Source organism: Myiozetetes cayanensis, unplaced genomic scaffold (assembly GCF_022539395.1).
Source record: "Myiozetetes cayanensis isolate MyiCay16 unplaced genomic scaffold, myiCay2020 scf1, whole genome shotgun sequence".
Classification (NCBI taxonomy): domain Eukaryota; kingdom Metazoa; phylum Chordata; class Aves; order Passeriformes; family Tyrannidae; genus Myiozetetes; species Myiozetetes cayanensis.
Window position 1 is genome coordinate 60,757,756 of NW_026086604.1, and position 21,029 is coordinate 60,778,784.

At 39.8% G+C, this 21,029-nt stretch overlaps 1 protein-coding gene across 3 annotated transcripts; it reads left to right on the top strand.

Moving 5' to 3' along the window:
• Positions 1-465: 465 nt before the first annotated feature.
• On the top strand, positions 466-21,023 carry SLC39A6 (solute carrier family 39 member 6). Of its 3 annotated transcripts, none has more exons than XM_050317010.1 (10): positions 466-564; positions 1,877-2,722; positions 3,905-4,085; positions 4,262-4,431; positions 5,330-5,542; positions 6,788-6,857; positions 8,155-8,532; positions 13,432-13,512; positions 15,944-16,134; positions 16,585-21,023. In XM_050317010.1, exons 2-10 carry the CDS (start codon positions 1,907-1,909, stop codon positions 16,735-16,737), a joined length of 2,253 nt encoding a protein of 750 aa, XP_050172967.1. In that variant the 5' UTR covers positions 466-564; positions 1,877-1,906; the 3' UTR covers positions 16,738-21,023. The 3 variants fall into 3 exon arrangements, with proteins under 3 accessions (XP_050172967.1, XP_050172987.1, XP_050172976.1); XM_050317030.1 differs by lacking the exon at positions 466-564 and adding an exon at positions 699-1,429; XM_050317019.1 differs by lacking the exon at positions 466-564 and adding an exon at positions 699-1,219.
• Positions 21,024-21,029: the final 6 nt, after the last annotated feature.

Sequence of the window (21,029 nt, forward strand, 5' to 3'; positions counted from 1 at the left end):
TAGGACAAGAGGGCACGGGCTTAAGCTCTGTCAGGGGAGGTTTAGGTTGGATATTAGAAAGGAGTTCTTTATAGAGAGAGTGTTCAGGCATTGGAATGGCCTGCCCAGAGAGGTGGTAGATTCACCATCCCTGGAGGTTTTTAAGATGAGGCTGGATGTGGCACTGAGTGCCATGATCTAATAATCACAGTGGGGCTGGATCAAGGGTTGGACATGATGATCTCGGAGGTCTCTTCCAACCCAGTTAAATCTATGATTCTATGATTCCTGGGCTGGCCCCTGTGGCCCCGGACAGCGCCTCGGAGCAGCCCCCGCCCAGGGCACCGGCGGCACTCGAAGGGGGGGTCGGCGGGACCCCCAGGGCCGCTCCCACCACTGTGGCAGCGGCAGCTCCGCCACCCTCCACGTGACTCCCGCCCCTCTCCGCCGTTGGAGAAGCTCCGGAGCGGCGCGTGGCGGCCGCCGTACCCGGAAAAGGAAAGGGAGAAGGGAAGGGGCGCGGCGCGGCCGGCGCGGGCGGGCAGCGGCGGCGGCAGGGCTCAGCCCGTCCCGGCGGCGGGCCAGGTAACCTCTGTTTTCTTTTCCTCCTTCCCCTTCCCGCGCCTCCCAGCCGCAGCGCGGCGCTCAGGGCAGTGCCGGTGTCCGGGGCCGCGGGGACCGTGAGAGCGGGCGCGGCTCCCGCGGGTCACGGAGCCACGGGGCGGGTCAGCTCGGGAGGAGCAGCAGTGGAGCATCTGGTCCAGCCTCCCTGCTCGGGCAGGGCCGTCCCCGCGCACATGGCACAGGATGGCGTCCGGATGGTTCCCGGGTGTCTCCAGTGAGGGAGACTCCACTACCTCTCTGGGCAGCCTCTTCCAGTGCGCGGTCACCCGCACTGTAAATAAGTTTCGCGTCATGTCCCGGTGGTACTCCCTGTGCATCGGTGCCTGCCCACTGCCTCTTGTCCTGTTGCTTGGCACCGCCGAGAAGAGCCTGGACCCGTCCTCTTGGCACTCCTCCTTCAGATACTCATAGACATTGATGAGGTCACCTCTCAGCCGTCCCTTTGCGCCGGCCGTGTGGGGTTTTTAAGGCTGACTGTAATCTTTTTGGAAACTCCGAGGTTCTCGGCGTTAGGTAACGTTCTCTGTGTCTCCCTGGAAAGAGCTGAGGCAGCCCTCGGGCGTAGCCCTGCACGCAGCCACCGCAGCAGTTAATCCGCAGCCTTTCTGGAGTATTTGTGAGTATTTATGGAATGAAACACATAAACGCTTGTGAGCGTCTGGTCCACGGCAATGATCTGCCTGCCTAGTGAAAGGAGCCGTGCGGCAGTACTGTTAAAACACAGATAGAAGAACGTGGCAGCATAAAAAAAATGCATTTTTGTGGAGTGGTGGAAACAGTCACTCAGCTGGTTTACCAAAACCTCCAGGAATTCCAGTGATTAAAGGTTGGGAACTTCGATTTTTAAGCAGGAGCATATAATTTATAGTACTTATTCATTGCTAAGAGGGAAATTATAGGGCTTCTTTTAAGCATGAGAAAACCCTAACCTAGAACTGAGTTGGAGCACCCTTGAGGGCTCTCATTGTTTAGCCAGTATTAGCAGTGACTCAGGCGAAGCTGAACAAAGGTAAGATCACACCTGGGGAGGTGTTCATGGCCAGTGACCTCACTGTGGTATGCAGCTTCATCTTCTTCTTGCCTGAGGCCACACATCTGGGAAAAGTACTGGATGCATAAGAAGTTTAAATGTCTCTCACTGCATTGATACTTTGAGCAGGGTTTGATTTTGTTTGTTGTGGGTTTTTTTTGTTTAAGCAAATTATGAACTAGCATTACAGAGGAAGATGTGATCGGTTCTATGCAAACTGTTAAAATTTTCCTCTTTTTCTAGATTGTTTGCACTGCTGAAAAAGGAACTGCAATGGAGAGTACGGTATCGGTTATTTTCATTGTATCCTTTTCCATACTGCTGTGTGAAAGTTACCATCATGGAGTGGAGACCGTTACTGTTGTGCATACATCAGAGAGAGCTTTTCCAGAAAAGACAGTGGGCATTAATACTGACTTGGCAGGGCTAATACAGAAGTTTCACCTTCAAGAACTTTTTCATCACTACGGAGAAAACAACTCTCTGTCAATTGATGGGTTTAGAAAACTCCTCCAGAACATAGGTATAGATAAATTGAAAAGGATTACAATAGGCCACGATCATGACCATGATCGCCATGATCATGACCATGATCACCACAATCATGACCATGATCACCACGATCATGATCATCACGATCACGACCACAACCATGACCATGACCATGATCATCGCTTTCACCATAATCATGTTTCGCTGAGTAGAAGCTCCGAGAAGACTGCTTGTCCCAACCACGAATCAGATGCTAACAAAGACCGCAGGAACAGCCACGCGAAGGAACCTCATAAAGTGGAGAACGTGGAACACCAGCAAAACTTTGTACGCAGCAAGAACACTGTTAATGAGATAATGGCATCTGTCATCACTGCTTCTGCAGGTGGCCACTCTGAGTTGCAGAATGTGCAACCCGGGGAAGTCAAGACAGTTGCTCGTTCAGGGCTGACGGGCCCCAGTGCCGTCAACGTCACGGGCGGCCGCAATGCGAGCTGGCTTGCTGTCAGCAAGGCCAATGAATCTCGTGCTTCCCCGAAGGAGTCGGAAGGAGGAAGCTACCTGTATTCTAAACTGAAAAAACAAAGCACTCAGGAGGTGAGACCGATTCTGTTGTATTTTCAGGAATCCGGATCCACTGGGAATGTTGTCATGGCTTATTTGTCAGATGCTTGTCGCTCAGCTGGGTGCAGGCTTTGTGGTGTAACCATACCCATGGCAAAACATGTGCAAACAACTTTCCTTGAAAACGTAACATTTTGAAGGAATGTTGTGTCATGTTCACAAGCTCAGAGGAAAATTAAGTATAAATGTACACTTTAATATATTTATGATTTATACAATATTTTAAAATATTACTAAAAACAAAAAACATTTAAAATTTATAACCTGCAGGTCAGTCTCTGTCTTGTTTTCCTAATAATGTGATGAAAGTAAAAAAATCTAGTTAAAATACTGTTATCCTTATCAAAGCTCTCACAGTTGTGAGAGCATAGAACTATCTTCCTTCAACCCCCTCCCCTCCTCATCTTCAAGACTGTATATAGAAACCAGCTGTAAAAAGGATTGCATCAAAAAGTTATCTGGCACTTTAAAATAGTAAAAAGTAGGACGAAAAAAGTCAATAGTTGTGCTGTAGACAGTTTGCTTACACAGTCAAATCCTTTTCCATTAAAGCCTTTAAAAGGCAATTGGAGGCTTAAAATTTGCAGCATTGCCAGGTAATTCAGAGTGGGTGTTGTGTAACTGGTGACTTGTAGGTGCTGAATTCGCAAGTTGTTGCTGTGTTCTGCACGGTCAAAGCAGAAGTATTACTGTTCTTTAAGCTTGGTGAGACTACATGTAGGTCATCCAATGGGGAGCTCTTTACTAGAGGAAGTGTATGCAGGACATGCTCTGTGCAAGACTTTCCATAGTAGTCACTTCTATAAAAAGGTATTTGACCTTGTTACAGCTTCCTTGTGTGGCATTTAAAACAGAATGAAAAGTATTAGGCTTTATTTATACAGCAAAAAGCATCTGACCCACTTGTGCTGAGAATGAGTGATAATTTATGTGTCATTTACCAGGACTCCCAAACGAGCTTTCTTTGGGAGAGGAAAAGGGTGGAGGAACATTTTTTACTTAAATTGGTCTGTTACCAATTTTTGAGTTGTGTTGATGCAGCTGTTTTCATATGGTGCCCCTGCATTTCAAGTGAGATGAGATGTGCAGTCCTTTTAAGATTTATTATGGTATTTTGGTTCTGGTTAATCTTTAATATATGTCTTCTTTCCACAGTGCTCAAATGCTTCAAAACTGATGCAGTCACATGGAATAGGCACTCAAGTATTGTTGTCTGCTACAGAATTTAGTTACCTCTGTCCAGCTCTTATTAATCAGATCGATGGCAAGTACTGCATAGTTCATGCAACTAGTGAAAAAGCTGAAACTGCTCCGAAAAGTTACTCTCTGCAGATAGGTAGGTTGTATTTTAACATCAGTGCTTAATGGAAACATATTTCTGTTGGTTATGAATCTTTGTGGCTTACCTGTGATCAGAAGTGTTTGATAACAGAAATGTTAAGCAAACAAAATCATGTACAGCTGTTACTTATTGTTGTTACTACTTTTTTTTTATTTATTTATTTTTACCAGCCTGGATTGGTGGCTTTATATCCATCTCCGTCATCAGTTTTCTTTCCTTATTGGGTGTTATATTGGTGCCGCTGATGAACCGCGTATTTTTCAAGTTTCTTCTAAGTTTTCTTGTGGCACTGGCTGTGGGGACCTTGAGTGGAGATGCCTTCCTGCACCTCCTTCCACATGTAAGTATTAATTACTGCTTCATTTCTCATCTCGGAGAACTTGACAGCCCTCTGTAATACTTAAGGATAATTTTAATCCCTTTTAATTAATACCAGTTTGGTGAGTCATTTTTCAGCCTCGTAAGATAGATTATTTGATGGAATGGTTTTCCATTTGAAACTGTTTATGTTACTCATTTCACAGTCCTTACAGTGCAAGAACTTCACAGCATTATCCCTCTCTCTCTTTCCTGTTTTTAGTCATATATGCTAGCAAGTCACTTATTGTTCCTTGTATGCAAGAATTTTGCATAAATGTTCTCAGTGGTTTATGGCAATGCTGCCTGTTCTTTTTGCAGTTTAATGGACTTTACAGATAGTGGAAATTGCTCACTGAACACTTTAAATGTGGAATGGATAATCAACTATTTTCTGTTATAAGCCACTTATGTTGAAGGCTTGTCCATAGTAATTTTTTTATCAGAATCAAGCATTTTTGAAGTCCAGGGAAAACATTACTTGATAGACTTTGGAGTTGTTTTTATGTAGAATGAACAATGAAACAGGTAGAAATTTAGCAATCAAATTCCCTTCTTGAAGCTCTTAGACATTTTCTCGCTTCCCCTCCCAAAAGTAAGTAACTTGTTTCAGCTTTCAGAAAAGTATAAGAATGTAAGCCTCAGTGAATGGGTGAATACCAGGCCTATTCTCAGTCACAATGTTTCTTCACATCAACAAATTTCCAGTCAATGGATTTCTTTGTAATTATTTGAGTCTGTATGCAGAGCATTTACACTGTGAGAATTGTCAAGTCTGGCCTCCAGACATGAGGAAAATAATATGGAAAAATACTTTCTATGTTTCTTATGTTACGGTTCTTTTGAATGTGATAACTTTCTCCATTTGGTTCTCCCTTTAGTCTCATGGAAACCATCACCATCACCATGAAAAGCCTCTGACTGAACAAAACAGAGGCTCTATGCACAAACATCCTGTGTTTCCAAGTACAGAGGAGAGTGCTTACCTGGATTCTACATGGAAAGGACTTACAGCACTTGGAGGCTTGTACTTCATGTTTCTAGTGGAGCATTTGATCACTTTAATAAAGCAGTTTAAAGACAAGAAGAAAAAGGTAAGGAAGCTACTACTTTGAAGCTACATTGTATTGCATGCTCATTTCTGAAAACAGTTATTAAAGCCCTTTTGTGAGTATTATATATTGATTTAATAGCGATAGCTGACTTGATTAGTGTTAGGATTTCATTTATATTGGCAATACATATACTTTTAAACTGTGTGATAACCTTTTTGTGTGGTCCTATTATTAAGGGCTTTTAGCTATTTCCATAACCGTAACTAACTACAACGTAGTACAGGCTTGATATCGCAGTGAATTGTTTAATAAGCAAATGTCCAAACGTCCAAACGCCCACTTTGTTTTAACAGAGTGATTTAAGAAGTCACTGTTCATTATTGACTTCCTTCTGACTGAATTTTGGCAGGTCATAAATGCTGGTAACTTGCCAATTACTGGTTCTTTAGAGACTAGTGTAGCCAGGAATAGTGAATGAATGTAAAAGCTGACTCAGTGAAAAAAGATACAGGAAAAGCTGGTGATATAATAGAATCATAGAATGTTTTGGGTTGGAAGGGACCTTGAAGGTCATCTGGTTCCAGCAATCTTAAGTTTTACTTGAAGAAAGTTAGTAAGATGCTAATTACTTGGCTTAAAAGTAGCTAATTGGTAGGGTACCATGATGACTGATAATCTCTGTTAAGTTTTATTGTTAAATTAGTCATTGAGGCAGTAGTCTTGGAGCAGATGCCGTGTAAGCTCTTTGATCATGGGAGGTTGTGTTGGTGCAGTTTATACTGAAGTTAAACTAACTGTAAGCTTTCCCTATCTCTAGTTCTAGATACTCAGTCTAAATTGTTGTGATACAGACATTAGTGAGCAAGGATTAGAGATTTTACTTGGTTTTCCTTCTGTACATTATAAAAAAACCCATTATATTGAGTTTACAATAGAAAAGAATGAGTGGAATAACTTTAGTCAGTATTTTTGATGTGTTTTGCTTCTCAGCTAACCCCTCTGCATATTCCTTGTGCAAAAATGTGGTGTATTTACGTGTGTGGGTTTGTTGTTTGTTTGTGGGGTTCTTTTGGTTTTTTTCTCCTCTCCTGTGGATCCTGAGGAATCCTTGTCATCTTATACTTAGCTGGGTTTCTAATATTCCTCTTCTCCGCTCTTTATATGGCTTCCATGTTGTCCTCTTTCTATGCAGGCTGCATAAATGTTGTGAATGTAATGTTGCTCATGTATATCCTGAAAAATAAGTACAATATTCGTAACTGCAGTATTTTCTTTTGGACTAAGAAAAAAAATGAAGATGATGGTGAAAGTAAGAAGTTTTCGGCGAATGACGAAAAGTTAGATGCAGATGATCGTAAGTCTCATTAATATTGCACAGTTGCTATTTTGTGGCAGAGCTGTTTAAAAAACACCTGATTGATGGTAGCTCATAGATTGGCTTCTTACCGTAGGTTGGATCACTGCCTACTTGATTTCTTTCCAAAACCAAACCTGTCTGTGCTTTGATATATAGAGGGCTAGCTCTATTTGCTGCTTTGCTTTAAAAAGGATCAATAGGTTGGAAGTGGAGAACTCACAGTTTTGAAACCTTAAGCCTTTTAATTATGGATTTAGCAGCAGAAGTTGAAGTCATTCTGCGAAGCTCATCTGGCCGTGGCTGTTGCAAGTACAGTTGTACCTGATGGCTTCTACACTTCTCTTTAGACTGTTAGATCTTGTGTGTGTGATTTATTATTTAGATTTCTGTGTATCTTAAGCCTGGATTTTGTTAGTTTGATTATTTATAAGGGTGATAATCTAAAATTCTAGATATTACTTGAAGTATTTGGAATGCGAATGATCATACATCCCCAAGGTCACGCTTTAATCCAAACCACACCTCACTAGGTACTTGTTAGCTCTTGTAGCTAAAGGAGATGCTTAGTTTTTCAGAATAATTTTATAGCTGATGAAAAAATTGTCTCTAAGGTAGAAACCCTCCGTGAATTTATTAATTTAATTGCTGGGGAAGAATTTAGCAAGTTTTAGGAGTTAGTTAAAATAACTAACCTTAGTGCACCTTGATGTAATTTATACGAGGATATCTCGTAGTCTGCATTGATGACTTTATTTCTGTGTGTTTATTTTTCAGGTGTAAAACCAAAATGCTATATTTATATGAAATACAGGAGTTTCCAAAATTATCTATAATGTAATCCTCTTCTGTGTCCTTATTCTTCATCCCTAAGAGGAATAAATGGCACATGCATTTCAGATACTTGGTCTTTCTGAAGCAATTCATGCTGTGAAACTGGGACTTGGAGCCTTATGCTGTTGTATTTAAATTGCACTGGGTCTTAGATGAAAAGGTTTTTTACCTTTTAGGAAGCATTTATGGCCATAATGTAAGGGCTGTTTCAGTAGCTGGGGCAGAAACTAAAAGTTTTTCGTATTTTGAACTACTGGGAATTATCTCTGAAATCTGATTAAAGAAAATAAGTTGTGGAAACCCTTAAAAATAACTTTTTTGGTGCAAGAACCTGCCTTATCAGTCTCATCTTCTAGACTAACTGGTTTCTTCTTTACCGCATCGCATATTCAACTTGTTTGTTTGTTGCTTCCTAGTTGTTTTTAAAAATGTATAACATTTATACTCTGGGTTTTTGTAACAGGGCCTGAGGGCTATCTAGGGACAGACTCCCAAGATCCATCAGCCTTCATTTCTCAGCAGCCAACTGTACAAGAGGAAGAAGAAGTGATGATAGCTCATTCTCATCAGGAGGAGGTTGACAATGAATATGTGTCCAGGGGCTGTAGAAACAAATGCCATTCTCACTTACACGATACTCTAGGACAGACAGATCATCTTAGTCACCATCACCATGACTACCATCATATTCTGCATCACCATCACCACCAGAACCATCATCCCCACAGTCACAGTCAGCGCTACTCACGTGAAGAACTGAAGGATGCAGGGATAGCGACTCTGGCATGGATGGTGATTATGGGAGATGGACTACACAACTTTAGTGATGGGCTAGCAATTGGTAAGTGTTAACTTGGACTCTGCAGCTTTGTTATATGTGAAGATCGTGAAGTCTTCTTGCTGTCACTTATCTCTGTTAGGGATGTAGCTCATTAACAGCAGGTCTCTGAAGCCTAAACTTCTATCCAATAGCGTCTCTGAATGAATATGAAAAATCTCCAGTATCAACATGGAGATCAGTGATAAATGAAACAGAAATTATGTGCTTACAGCTGCATTTCTTTGGGAAATCCATAAACTTTGCTACATTTTCTATTTTTAGCAAAGTTAAAGCTAATGTTTTTCAAAACTAAAGCTAGGCTTACAAAAAAGTATTCAGGACTGACTTTTCATTTCAAAACCTGCAATTGCTCCACAGTTTTTTTAATCCTAATTATTTTTATGACAATCTTGTATTTTTTGTCACGTACAAAGTAACTATGTTTTTTTTTTTACTTCAGTCAGTCCACGAGTGTCATGGGCTTCTTTACTTCTTTTTCTCTTCCATCTTCACTTGTTATGCAGCAAGGTCAGGTTCTATACTTGGCATATCTATCTTCTGGGCCCTGGTTACACATCATGTGTAAGTTCCCCTAGAGCACTGGTGGGTAGGGAGATGAGGCCCTGGTTTCAATCTGTTTAAGCCTGAAGTTTACCCAAATGAATTAGGCAATATATATGTGTGATTTCTGTGCTGTGGGAGGTAGGCATGCATTCATTTTTGCTGTAAAATTAATTTGGTCCAAATCATTGTGTTCTTTAGGGTGCTTTTACACTTTTGCATAGCAGTCGTGCCACATCCAGATTTTCAGATCTTACCATCCCCTAGAGAGCAGCATTACAGTTCTTCCTAGTGCTTGTAACTAACCTTCCAGAGAAGGTCTATGCTGCTTTTTGTATCCTAGGAGTGTGTGAGTAGGACAGTGAGTAGTTAGCCATTACCTGTCAGAAATGTGATTCATGAAGAAGATACCAATGAAGTCACTGTATGTTGCATTTATGCAGATTTTTGGATTAAGAATACCTATATCAATTATAGTATTAACAGTTGGACTTGATCTTAGGTCTTTTGCAACCTAAATGATTCTATGATTCCAGAAGTAGTTTTCTTCAAATGCTCAGTTTACTGCCCTCAGTCTCTCTTCTTGGAAAAGGTTTTAAAAAAGTTTTATTTTCTTAAACAGCAGTCATACACTACTCAGAGTCTTATTCCTAAAGTTGAGCTTAATAGTCCATTTTTAAAAAATTTAAACTTGTATTTTAAACTTTAAACTTATTTTACCTGTAAACAAAACATTTATCTTTTTGTTCCTGTTTAGTTCATGTCCCTGTTCTTCCCTTAACATGTTGTAGTTGCTCAGTATTTTTTGCTAATGCTTCAGTGAAAATATTTCTTTATCACAAAAATAATAGGTTGAATATTTTGTTTCTGACCTCTGTCTGGGAGGACAGCTTTGGGGATTCTAATTTTTTTCTAGGAGAGCTAGACTACTGGTATTTTGAATTTAAAAGGTTAAAGTAATTTATAGAAAGTGAAGTCAAATCAGTAATCTTCAGTTCTTATGCTAATCTTTTCTGATCTTGACTTTTGTATTTAAGACTAATCTTTACAGGTATTGGATTCATTTCTAGCTTGTTTAGCATACTGGGGGAAGTTCAGCAGTATCAGTCTTTCTGTAAATTTTATTGTAGGACAAGTTCATTCTTGTTTGAGGAGAAACCCAATAATAACTATTTTTTCACAGCAGTATTGCAGTTGTTCAGATTCAGTCAATTCAAAGTATAATGTGAAAAGAGACTTTCTTATTTAATCTCATTTTTGATGAAAGTTGAAGCATGGAATGTAAATTTTTGAGCAGATCAGTAGTGAAAATGTGGTAGAAGGAAGATTTGCATACAAATGACACACAGAATCAATTACCTCCTGGCATTAGGGAGATTTGAGAAGGAGCTATGACTTTATAGTTATGAAGGGAAGAGTATAAGAAAGGTTAATAAAGGCTTATTGAATGGGAGAGCAATAGCTTTTAGAAGTCCTGCTGTGTAGCTTGTTCAGGCTAATGGAAATATGGGTTTCCTTCAGTTCTGTATGTGCTTAAAAGTATTATGGGAAAACATCGGTTTGATGGTGTCGTGAAAATGCTACTGGGGTAGTATCTTACCTGTATTTAAAAGAAAATGTGAATGCTTCTGTAAAGATAGCTTTAGCCACCATAACCCTTCATTTAAGTTCATTCCCTCTGTGATTTGTTATTCATGATTTCCATCAGTTACTTCTTTCCTCAAATCTGTTGCGCTAATTATGTAGGAACAAGTTTTAGAAGTGCTTATTTTTTTATTAGAGCATGGAACAGTTGCATCTGACTCATTTGTACAAAGTGATCATCTGTGATTTGGACTTTTCTGTGTAACTGCAACTAAATAAGTAAAATGCAGAACATTATTTTTACGCTAGTCTTGCATATATATTTTTTCCTTTAGCTTCTGAAAGAAGTGATGTCTTAAAAGTATATTTTAAGATACCAATCATGCTACTAAACCAACTTATTGATAAAGGATAGTGCCAGGTTTATTAATGTCATCTTCAGTTTGTTGACGTTTGAAGACTTCTTTTTAGCAGTGAAAAAGTAAAAATAGATATTTTTGTTATTTAAACTTATACTTTGGTTACTTCTTACTTTTCCTTGTTGAACTTTGTAAGAATTAAGTTTACTGTGGTCTTGTCTAAGGCTCCAATGCTTGATGTGTCACCTCAGCACTTACTTTCTCCCCATTGCCCCCTAGCTTAGTGTCATCTGCAAATTTGCTCTTGTTGCCCTCTGTTTCATTCAGATCATTAGTGAAGCAAAATTGGTTGCAGTTTTTGTCCTGGTGAGCTCTTCTTCTTAGTAGCCAGCCATCAGGCCTTGTTAGCTCAGTGTGCAAGCTCATGTTTCCTCTGCCCTCTGTAAGAGATAGTGTTAGAAATCCTAGTAAAGTCAAGTTCTGTTACATTTGCTGCTGTCACTGTCTCTACAGTCAGTTACTTCCTCAAGCTGGATGAAGCATTTGGAGAGAGACTTGAAGAGGATATTCAACATGATCTTTCCAGGAACTTAGATGGTGCTGACTGTTCCCTGAGTCCTGTTCTTTGCCTTTCTTAAAGATGGGAATAACATTATCCTTTCCTCAGAGTTCCACCAGGGCCTTCCATAGCCACAGTTTTCCACAAATGATAGACTGCAGCCTTGTTGCCACACTAGTCAACTCTGTCAGCACCCTTGAGTTAGAGTCCCATCCTGGCATGTGTATGAGTGTTTCCATTTTTTTCTACATATCCCTCAACTGTTGCTTCTTTGGTTTGCTGCCCCTTTCTTTCTGGGATGGTGCTGGGGTCTGGCTTTGCTAATGAGGACTGAGATGAAGGCTGTGCTGATGCTTTGCTCTTTTTATGTCTACTGCTTGTTTCCCTTCCTGTTCTAGCCACAGACCTGAATTTTTCCTGAACGTTGTTTCTCAGCTAGCATTCTTGTAGAACTGTTTCTTGTTATTCTTGGTGTCTTGTTAGTTTTAGCTCCAGCTGGGCTTCGCTCTTCCTCCTTTTTGTTCACTGCTTTTAACTTCCTTGTCGCCAGTCTTTGTTCCTATTTCTTGTGTGCTTCTCTTCTGAGTCTTAATTCATTAAGACACACTGCTTAGCTGGGCATGTCTTCTGTGAGTGTTCCTGCACCAGCCACCTCTTCCGGGCACTCTTTCTCTCTTTCGACTGATTCCCAGGGTATTCTGCACTGCAATTCCTTGAAGAAGTCAAAGTCTGCTTTGTTAAAATCTAGAGTCCTAATTTTGCTTCCTTCTTTCCCAGCCTCCTTCCGTATCCTTATCTCAGTTACCTCATGCTCTCAAGATGTCATTTTTTGCTGTATTTGCCATCAGTTTTTCCTTGGTTTGGTGCAGTGGGGTTATTTAGAAGGCTAATCCTGGCTGGCTTTTCTGTCATTTGTATTGAGGAAAGCATTACCAATACAATTAAGGGACGTCTTTGATTGTGTGCCCAGTACTGTTGCCTTCACAGCTGAAAAATCTTCTGTCAGTGGTGATTCTTGTGTTCATAGGTAGCCTTAGTCACCACCTTTTCTTGTTTAGGTGGTTCGTGAACAGTACTCCTGGGTCTCTTGTGTGCCAGCCTACTGTGTCATGGCCTTGTGGCTCTTTAACTGCTTATTGGCAGCACCTCGTGTGCTGGCAGGCTGCTGGTACCAGCTGAAGAGGAAGCTGGATGAGCTGGATGTGGTTGTGCACCCTGGGGGATGCTGTCCATGCAGCTGGGGACCCCCCATGCTGTGTGTGACCTGTGCAGCCCTGCAACGTGCTGTGTCCTCCTCAACTGCTGCCAAATAAGAAAAACGGCAAGCAACAAGAGAAACAGGGAAAACCAGAAAGATGGGGACTGTTGAACTAATATAAGGGGTTGTTGTGCTTTCTCTTTCCTCCGCTTAAGGTGTAGTAGTTTGCTTACATTCAAGCTGTCTTTCATTGTTGATTTCATGTGACTTACACAGCATCTCTTACTGTTAAATTGACTTTCCTTTTTCAAGTGCTGACTCTCAGATGAGGTTCAACTCCTTTCTTCCCTTTGTAACTTTACAAAAAAAAAAGTATTTATTGCATTTTTGGGAAGGGCTATGTTGTTGAAAGGTATTAGTTCAGAAATAAGATAGTGAAATGGGGTTTACTTGGAAGATTCTGAAAGAGAATTTTGAAACTTACGAATTGTAAACAATTGTTCAGTTAAAAGTTTAACTGCTTCCAGAAATAGAAGAAAAACTTGAGTGAAACTAATATGTCCTAATATGACACAACCATGTGCAACAATGCTTCTGAGCTTGATGTCTGAGTATGCAGTAATGTTTTGTTCACACCTTTTTTTCCTGTCTCTTCATAGGAGCAGCCTTTACTGAAGGGTTATCTAGTGGTTTAAGCACTTCTGTGGCTGTGTTTTGCCATGAATTACCTCATGAGCTAGGTAAGACCCCGGTATTTCCATACACTGCATGTGTATATTCTTTAAAGGTGCACATGGGGAAATAAAAGATTTTATTCTGTGTTGCTATAAAATTTGATCAGAAAACTTCATCTGTGTCAGGCTGTCTATTCAAGAATACTTTTAATTTACTTAAAGGTGTTTTTAAACATTTCTTAATTGAAATAATCTTACTTTTAAAAATCTAAATATTTCAGCTACTGTGTTTAAAACTCCACCTCTTGCAGTTACTTACAGCTTGTTCTGTCTAGTTTAGTTGTAGTTTTTATTCTCCTTGTATACAGCATAAGTTGTGAATTGCAGGAGGATGCATGACAGAATTTGCCTTTCTCACATCTCTCTTTAATTTTATTCTTGTGTTTGTGCTGCTAAAAGAAGGTCATGATTAGTCAAACTACTTCCCGCATAACATTTGCTGCTTTTTCATTAAGTCTTGCAAAGAGCTGCTGTAGCTCTAAATTAAACTTGAAACTACTTACAAATCTTTCCTAGAAATAATTTGTCTTTCAAGCTCAAGTGATTTAAATTCATGTGCTGTCCCATGAGATATTATTTTCGTGTTTTACAATGCAAGTTCAGTATTTGGCCCTTTTGTGGGGCAGCCTGTGGGAACAGGACAGATCTGCTTAGTTGAACCTGAGACAAAACTGATCTTCCCAACTGTCAGATCATTTTGAATGTGCAACTGGTGCTTATTTCTTAGCTGTCGTAGTTACAGTCATACTTGGTGTATAGAATGAAGAAAGAAAAGTTTGCTTGCACTTTTTTAAGGTTTAATTCCTTGCAGAGTAGAACGTTCAGTTTCATTTAAAGGAGCTTGTAAACCAGTATGTGTAAACATCAAATTCTGTATTAAACAGCTTGATATATTTGTGCAGTAATGCTGTACAGAAATAGTTATTCTGCAGAAAACATAGCCTGATTTTATGACTTGGGAGGAGTTGAGTTTTGTTCATAATAATCATGGAACCTTGTATTAATTACATGTACTGAAAGTTGTTAGTTCAGATATACAAAGTAAATTCATGTTATGAATCTGATAATTTTAGATTCAACTGTTCTGTTGGTTTTGGAAACAAGAAAAAATCTTTTAAAATATAAATCATACTTTAATCATCACAGAAAACTTGATAAGAAATACCTTCTTTAGCAAGGACATGAAGTGGCATAGTAATATTGAAACAAATGGGACTAGCTGAAATTAGCTGGGATTAAAATTGGATCATTGTTGTTAATGCTAAACAATGTTTATAATATATCAGTTCATCTTAATTGCAGTATCTTGTAGGAGAAGCTGTTGTAACAATTTACTCAACTGACCTTTGAAGATCACTTTTGTTTATTTGTTTACTTTAACTGGAGATAACTTAATATAAACTTCTACTACTCTGGTCTAGAAAAAAATCTGTTCTGAATTACAGGAAACCTGTTTCTGGCTGGTGGCCTATCATTCCTTCAAGTAAAATTAAGACATTAAGGATCATTTACAGAACGTAATGAAGAAATTATTTCAAAATTTATAAAAATACTTGAAGTACAAAGAGCAGTTACAGGATAATAAATGAAAGAATCACTATTGCTTTATGCAATCAAGTGGTAATATTTTTTTTTAGGGACTTCTTTAGAATGCTCATGCATATCGAGTACTGCAACATTTTACAGTGGTGGTTTAAATACAAACTACACTAAGATATAAAGCTCTTAAAGAACGTTCAAAGCCAGGGCTATGCAGATGGTGAAGGGCCTCGAAGGGAAGCCATACAAGGAGCAGCTGAGATGATTTGGTCTGTTCAGGCTGGAGAAGAGAAGATTGAGGGGAGACCTCCTTGCAGTCTACAACTTCCTTGTGAGGGGAAGAGGAGGGGCAATGATCTCTTCTCTGGTAATCAGTGACCTGAAGTTCTATTAGAGGAGGTTTAGGTTGGATACTAGGAAAATGTTCTTCACCCAGAGGGTGGTTGGGCACTGGAACAGGCTCCCCAGGGAAGTGGTCACAACACTAAGCCTGACAAGAGTTCAGGAAGTGTTTGGACAATGCTCTCAGGCATATGGTGTGCTTCTTGGGGCTGTTCTGTGCAGGGCCAGGAGCTGGACTTCCATGATCCTTGTGGGTCCCTTCTAACTCAGGTTATTCTGTGATTCAGTGCAAAGTTGCTTCTTCCAAAACTCCTATGACTTTTAGGTTATAAATTTACAGCGTTTGCTGCTGTGTTTGTTTGCTGTGCTTCATGTGCTTCATGTGCACCCTTAAATTTTCTGTCCCCCAGTGATTTCTAATTTTATGAAGGAAAAAGAATAAGACATAGATCAGTCTTAGTAATCTTGTAAGTAAGAGAACTGTAAGTAAGAAAATGCTACAATAGCTACCTGAGAATGAAAACTTTGGGTGTTCTTTTTCTTTCCCCTGTTGTAGGAGATTTTGCTGTACTTCTAAAAGCTGGTATGACTGTCAAGCAAGCTGTGCTTTATAATGCTCTGTCTGCTATGCTGGCCTATCTTGGGATGGCGACTGGGATCCTTATCGGTCACTATGCAGACAATGTCTCAATGTGGATATTTGCACTTACTGCTGGCTTGTTCATGTATGTGGCTCTTGTGGATATGGTAAGTGGCTAGACTTACTTGAATGTTATATAACACAGTTTAAGAATTAATGTTTATTTTATTTTCATCTCAAATTCTTCCTTCTTTTCTCCCTCAATTAACTTTCTCTGTGCTTGAAGGTGCTAATGAGTGCAAGTGCTCAGTTAAATGTTAAGGTTAAATGTTATTCAGATTACTGTAGGAACAGGCTCTGTTTTCCCCTTAGCTGTTAAACAGAGGCAGTTAACAACAGAGGTAAGGAATTTGCTGCTGACAGTGCCCAGTATGGCCAGTAAGACTGCAAGTTGCACACTGTCAGCACCACCAAAGTTGCTCCAACTTTTCCATGAAATCGTTACTGCTTCTTGGCATGAAGACAGATATTTTTTAAAAATATATATTGTACCTCCAGAACTGTGTTTGAAGTAATTGTTTGTTTTGAAGGCATTTAACACTTTCATGTTTGTTTAGGTACCTGAAATGCTCCACAATGATGCCAGTGATCATGGATGTAGCCGGTGGGGATACTTCCTGTTACAGAATGCTGGGATTCTCCTGGGTTTTGGGATAATGCTGCTTATCTCAGTGTTCGAACATAAGATTGTATTCAGGATAAACCTGTAATCCTGGCTGCCAGAAAGACAGCTTGGTGTTAAATTATAACTAGTAGGGTTTTTTTTCTATTAAACTCCTTATTGGAGAGGTACATTTGATATAGACTAGATATTTTTATTGGTGTGCTTTGTTGTTAAGCCCTTTCCTTCCTTCTCCCTGGATAGAAACGAACACTTTAAAGTTTTGGGTTTTTTTACTTGGGATTTAGCATTGCTTATGGTACTGTGGAAAGTGGTACTTAGTAAAACATGCTTAAAGTGCCAAATCGGTATTGTCTTTGGGGTTAGGTTGTTTTTTTTACTGAACTTATTTACTGTATGTAATTATATGTAATGTTTTTTTACTTCAATGGTTTGGTTGGTTTAGAGAGGCAAAACAACAGTGGTTTTTATTTTAGCACAATCAAAATCAGTGGATACAAATCACAGTGAGCAGTGTAAAATGAGAAAAAGACATGTAACGGTTAGCATGTGTTTGTATTGGTAGACATTCATCTCTTCTTCATCCACCTAGTTTATATGGATTGGCAGCTGACTCCATCCTTTGCAGTGGTGGTGCTCTCAACAGCTTGTGGATTCCCTGTGTCTTATTCCAGTTGCTTTCCACTGCAAACAAATTAATATGAAATAATGTTCTAAGTGTTTGCATCAAATGTTTTACTTGTTTGATCCCTTCTGATACCCGTTGCTTTTCACTGATTTGTCAAATCAGCAACAAAAGTACAGCTATGAAATTGTAAAAGTATGGCTCTAAAATACATGAATTACAGTAAAAAGGCTTTAAAACCAGTGCTGTATCCCACTTACACTGCCTGAAATGACAAAGGTATATTAAAACCTGTTTGATATCAAAGGGAGGAGCGGTACAGGCTGAGATAAAACAGTCATTTACTATAACAGCTTCCTGAAGTAAAGTGTTGGTTTACTTTGGGAAAATGAGCTGAGTGGGAGAGCTGCCTACTTCTAGTTCAGTGTGATTGCACACAAACTTGTGCTTGCAAAGCAGTTATATTCTTTGCAAGAACTAAGGCTGAGAAATCCAAAATACCAAAATTTGTTTGACAGCATATCTAGGGAATCAGCATGTTAAGAATATCAAGTATAGACTTAACTGTGTGGTTTGAAGTTAGTCTTAATATTTTTTTCACCACCCTGAATATAACTGAAGGAAGAAGGCTGAAAAAACAATAGCAAAATAAATAAATTCTGCATTTGCAGGGAAGGTGAATATTAGACAACTTTTATTTGTATAATAACTAACAATTATAATATCTTGCTGGCTTTAAAATTCCTGGAAATATAACAATTAGTACTTATTTTTGATCCACTGCTTCGAATCACCAGCTAAATAAGAAGCTTGAACACCACAGAAGTGTTTAATGATAGCTGATAGGTTGAAGCAGTCTGTTGGTCTGTCATACAATGGAAGCCAAAACATATTCTATCACCTCAGAAACAGATGTTTTCAATTAATTGAGGGGTTTGAGAGTTTTTTATTAGTTGAGAAATGGGTATCAGAGGAGTTTTTGCAGCCAATGGAATATTAGCTTCTCCTCCTCCTCCAGTCTTTTCTGAGGTTAACAAGATTGAGGTTGAATCTTCTGCCCATGGTGATGAAATCCTGTTCAGTGCCTCCTTTGAAGCCAGGGGGTTGAGAAAGGCGTAGTTCCTTCAGCTCTGCTAATGCATCCTGAAAGCAGCACTAAGCTATGATGGGCTCTTACCACCTCCCCTATATCTGCCATGTAGGAACCCGTGTGTCTCTACTTGGTGAGCAGTTGTTTGGAGAGAGGAAGAGAACTTCCTTTTGGAAGCACACATCTTCCTCCCCTTAACCTAACTTTTCATCACTATAAGCTACTCTGGTGCTGGGCATTCATCTCTAATAAGAACACTGACAAAATGTAGGTGCATTATCTCCTTTCATCAAACAGTTTACATTCTGTATTCTATCCTATTGCATTTGGATTAAGCCTCTGGACTGCTGTTAGAAGCACACCTCTGAACAGAGGAGTTGTGCCATGGTACAACAGCCATGTGCTATTTTTTTATAGCACCTTCTTGATCACCCATCCTTTTCTTATAGCAGTCATATTCTAGAGTTCCCAAGCTTGAATTAGTAGTATTTATGAGTATGATGAAAAATGGATATCTATCTACCCATTGCTTCTGTATCTTCCATGCACTTAAACTGACATCTTATTTGAACTCTCAGAAGAGGAGGTAACTTGTTTTTTTAGTCTTAACTCTGATGATAATTCTGCCCTTACTTCTATGGTCATTTAACTTCAAGAGTTGCTAAACTCTGCATTAAACCCACCTGCTGATCTTCATCTTTCCCTTTCCACCTCTAGTGCTTGAATACCATAATCTTTGGCTCATCAAAAGCTGCTTTATTTCTGCCATCACTGCCTCCTTTTTAGAAAAACAGATCCAAATAACCATGCTGGCATCCATGCTGACACACACTAAACCTGTCAAATGAAATTTTTTCATGCCTTTTCCTATACTGCCCTCCAATCTTGGCAGTCCCACCTCATTCCCGATCTCTCCAAATATAGCTGCTTTTCCCCTGGAGGTGTTCCTGATGTCTCTTTGTTGGAGCTGAATGTATCGTTCTTTGGGGTGATCTGATTTGACCCTGACCTGTCTAAACAAGTCTTGCCTGTGCTAGGGTAATAATGCTGGTCACCATCAGTGCTGATGTGCCTCAGTTTGTGCTCCTGTACTGCTCCTTAGGGGCAACACGTATTCATGAGGAATAAAAGTCAGCAAGACTTGTCCCTTCCTTTCCTCCAGACCTCTCATTGCGACTGTTCTGCATGATGCAGTTTCTGGGATGCAGCCTCACTGTCTCGTAGCAGGCTTTGTAGGGCTCGGGGCACCGTGTTTACCCATGGTGTGGTAAAACACCATAAATACAGTGCACTTCAGCCCATGGGGCTTTCACCTTCTGTCCTGCACTCTCAGCTGCTACAGAAATCGGGCATGCCCCCTCTGTGGTCCTGAGGCATTTCAAACTTGGATGAGCAAAGTTTGCTTTGAATTTTTTACTAGCCTACAACCAAAATAGCTGCCAGTTCAGCTGGACTTCTGTTGTCCACATACTGGATATGACACAGGAAGCGGATATGTGGCCCAGTGTTGCTCTAGAGACTTTAAAATCAATGACTAAATGATGGAGATAAATCTACAAATTTCAGACAGTGTTTCCAGTGGGTTCTTGGCTGGTTTTTAATGTGATCAACTGACATTAAAATATCTGCATGTCGAAACACATTGCTAATGTAACAGTATGAAAAATGAATTGCCTTTAGAGTATTCTACCTCTTTAATGATTGATGGAGATGTCCATGACAGACAGCTGTCCAAACTAGTAATTGAGAAGACTATAGACTGAGACTTGCTGTAGGTTCGTACCAGCAAGATGACAAAAGGTTGTTTGGTTTTTTGGTTTGTTTTGGGTTGGTTGTTGTTTTGTTGTTTGTCAGCCTTATAAAGTAGAATCTGCATTTGTTACAGTGTACTCATGTTGAAAATATTCGTGGTTTGGCAAACTGATGGGGCAGAGCCTCTAGGCAGCCCTTTACTTTTATGCATATTTTTTTTGCAGCAGTTTGTAATGTGCCTGCCTATTCTGACTGATAAATGGAAGTGTCTGATTTGTGTATCTGTCTATAGCTTAATTATGGTACAGACCTTAATTTTATATGCTGTTACAGCTGCCTTTAGTGCCTGTGCTAGATGCAGGTAAATGGAATAGGCTGGAATCAGTTGTTTGGGGTTTGTGGGGTTTTTGTTGGTTGGTTGGTTTTGTTTTTGGGTTTTTTGTGTAACATGTTCTTCTGATAATTTTGGCCTGCATTTGTACAGAAACGGTGTCATGTAGTTACTATGTGCAGCAAGAGTCAGAACAAAGGAATGGAAGTTCTCAAATTCTGCCTGGCCTGTGGGGTTCAGGTGCCGGTACGGTGTCTCTCCTCCTTTGTAGCTATATGTGATGGCAGGTGTGTATTTATGTTTATATAAAATACAGCAAAGGCTTAAATGGAATTCAAAGGCTAAAATGGAATTCAGTGAAGCTCTCCTGCTGCCTGAACTGAGACACCAGCACAGCTAAACTTTCTGTGGAAAAAGTGGCTCATTGTGTTTGTTTGCCACAAGCAAGAAACAAAACGGTGTTTTAATGAAACGTGCTGTTTATTTAAGGTACCCCTTTTTTTTTGGCGTGTACATATGATGACTTGCTGTTACCGTATTGCTGCGTGCTAGAGAAAATAAAACCACTGAACCAAATGCTGG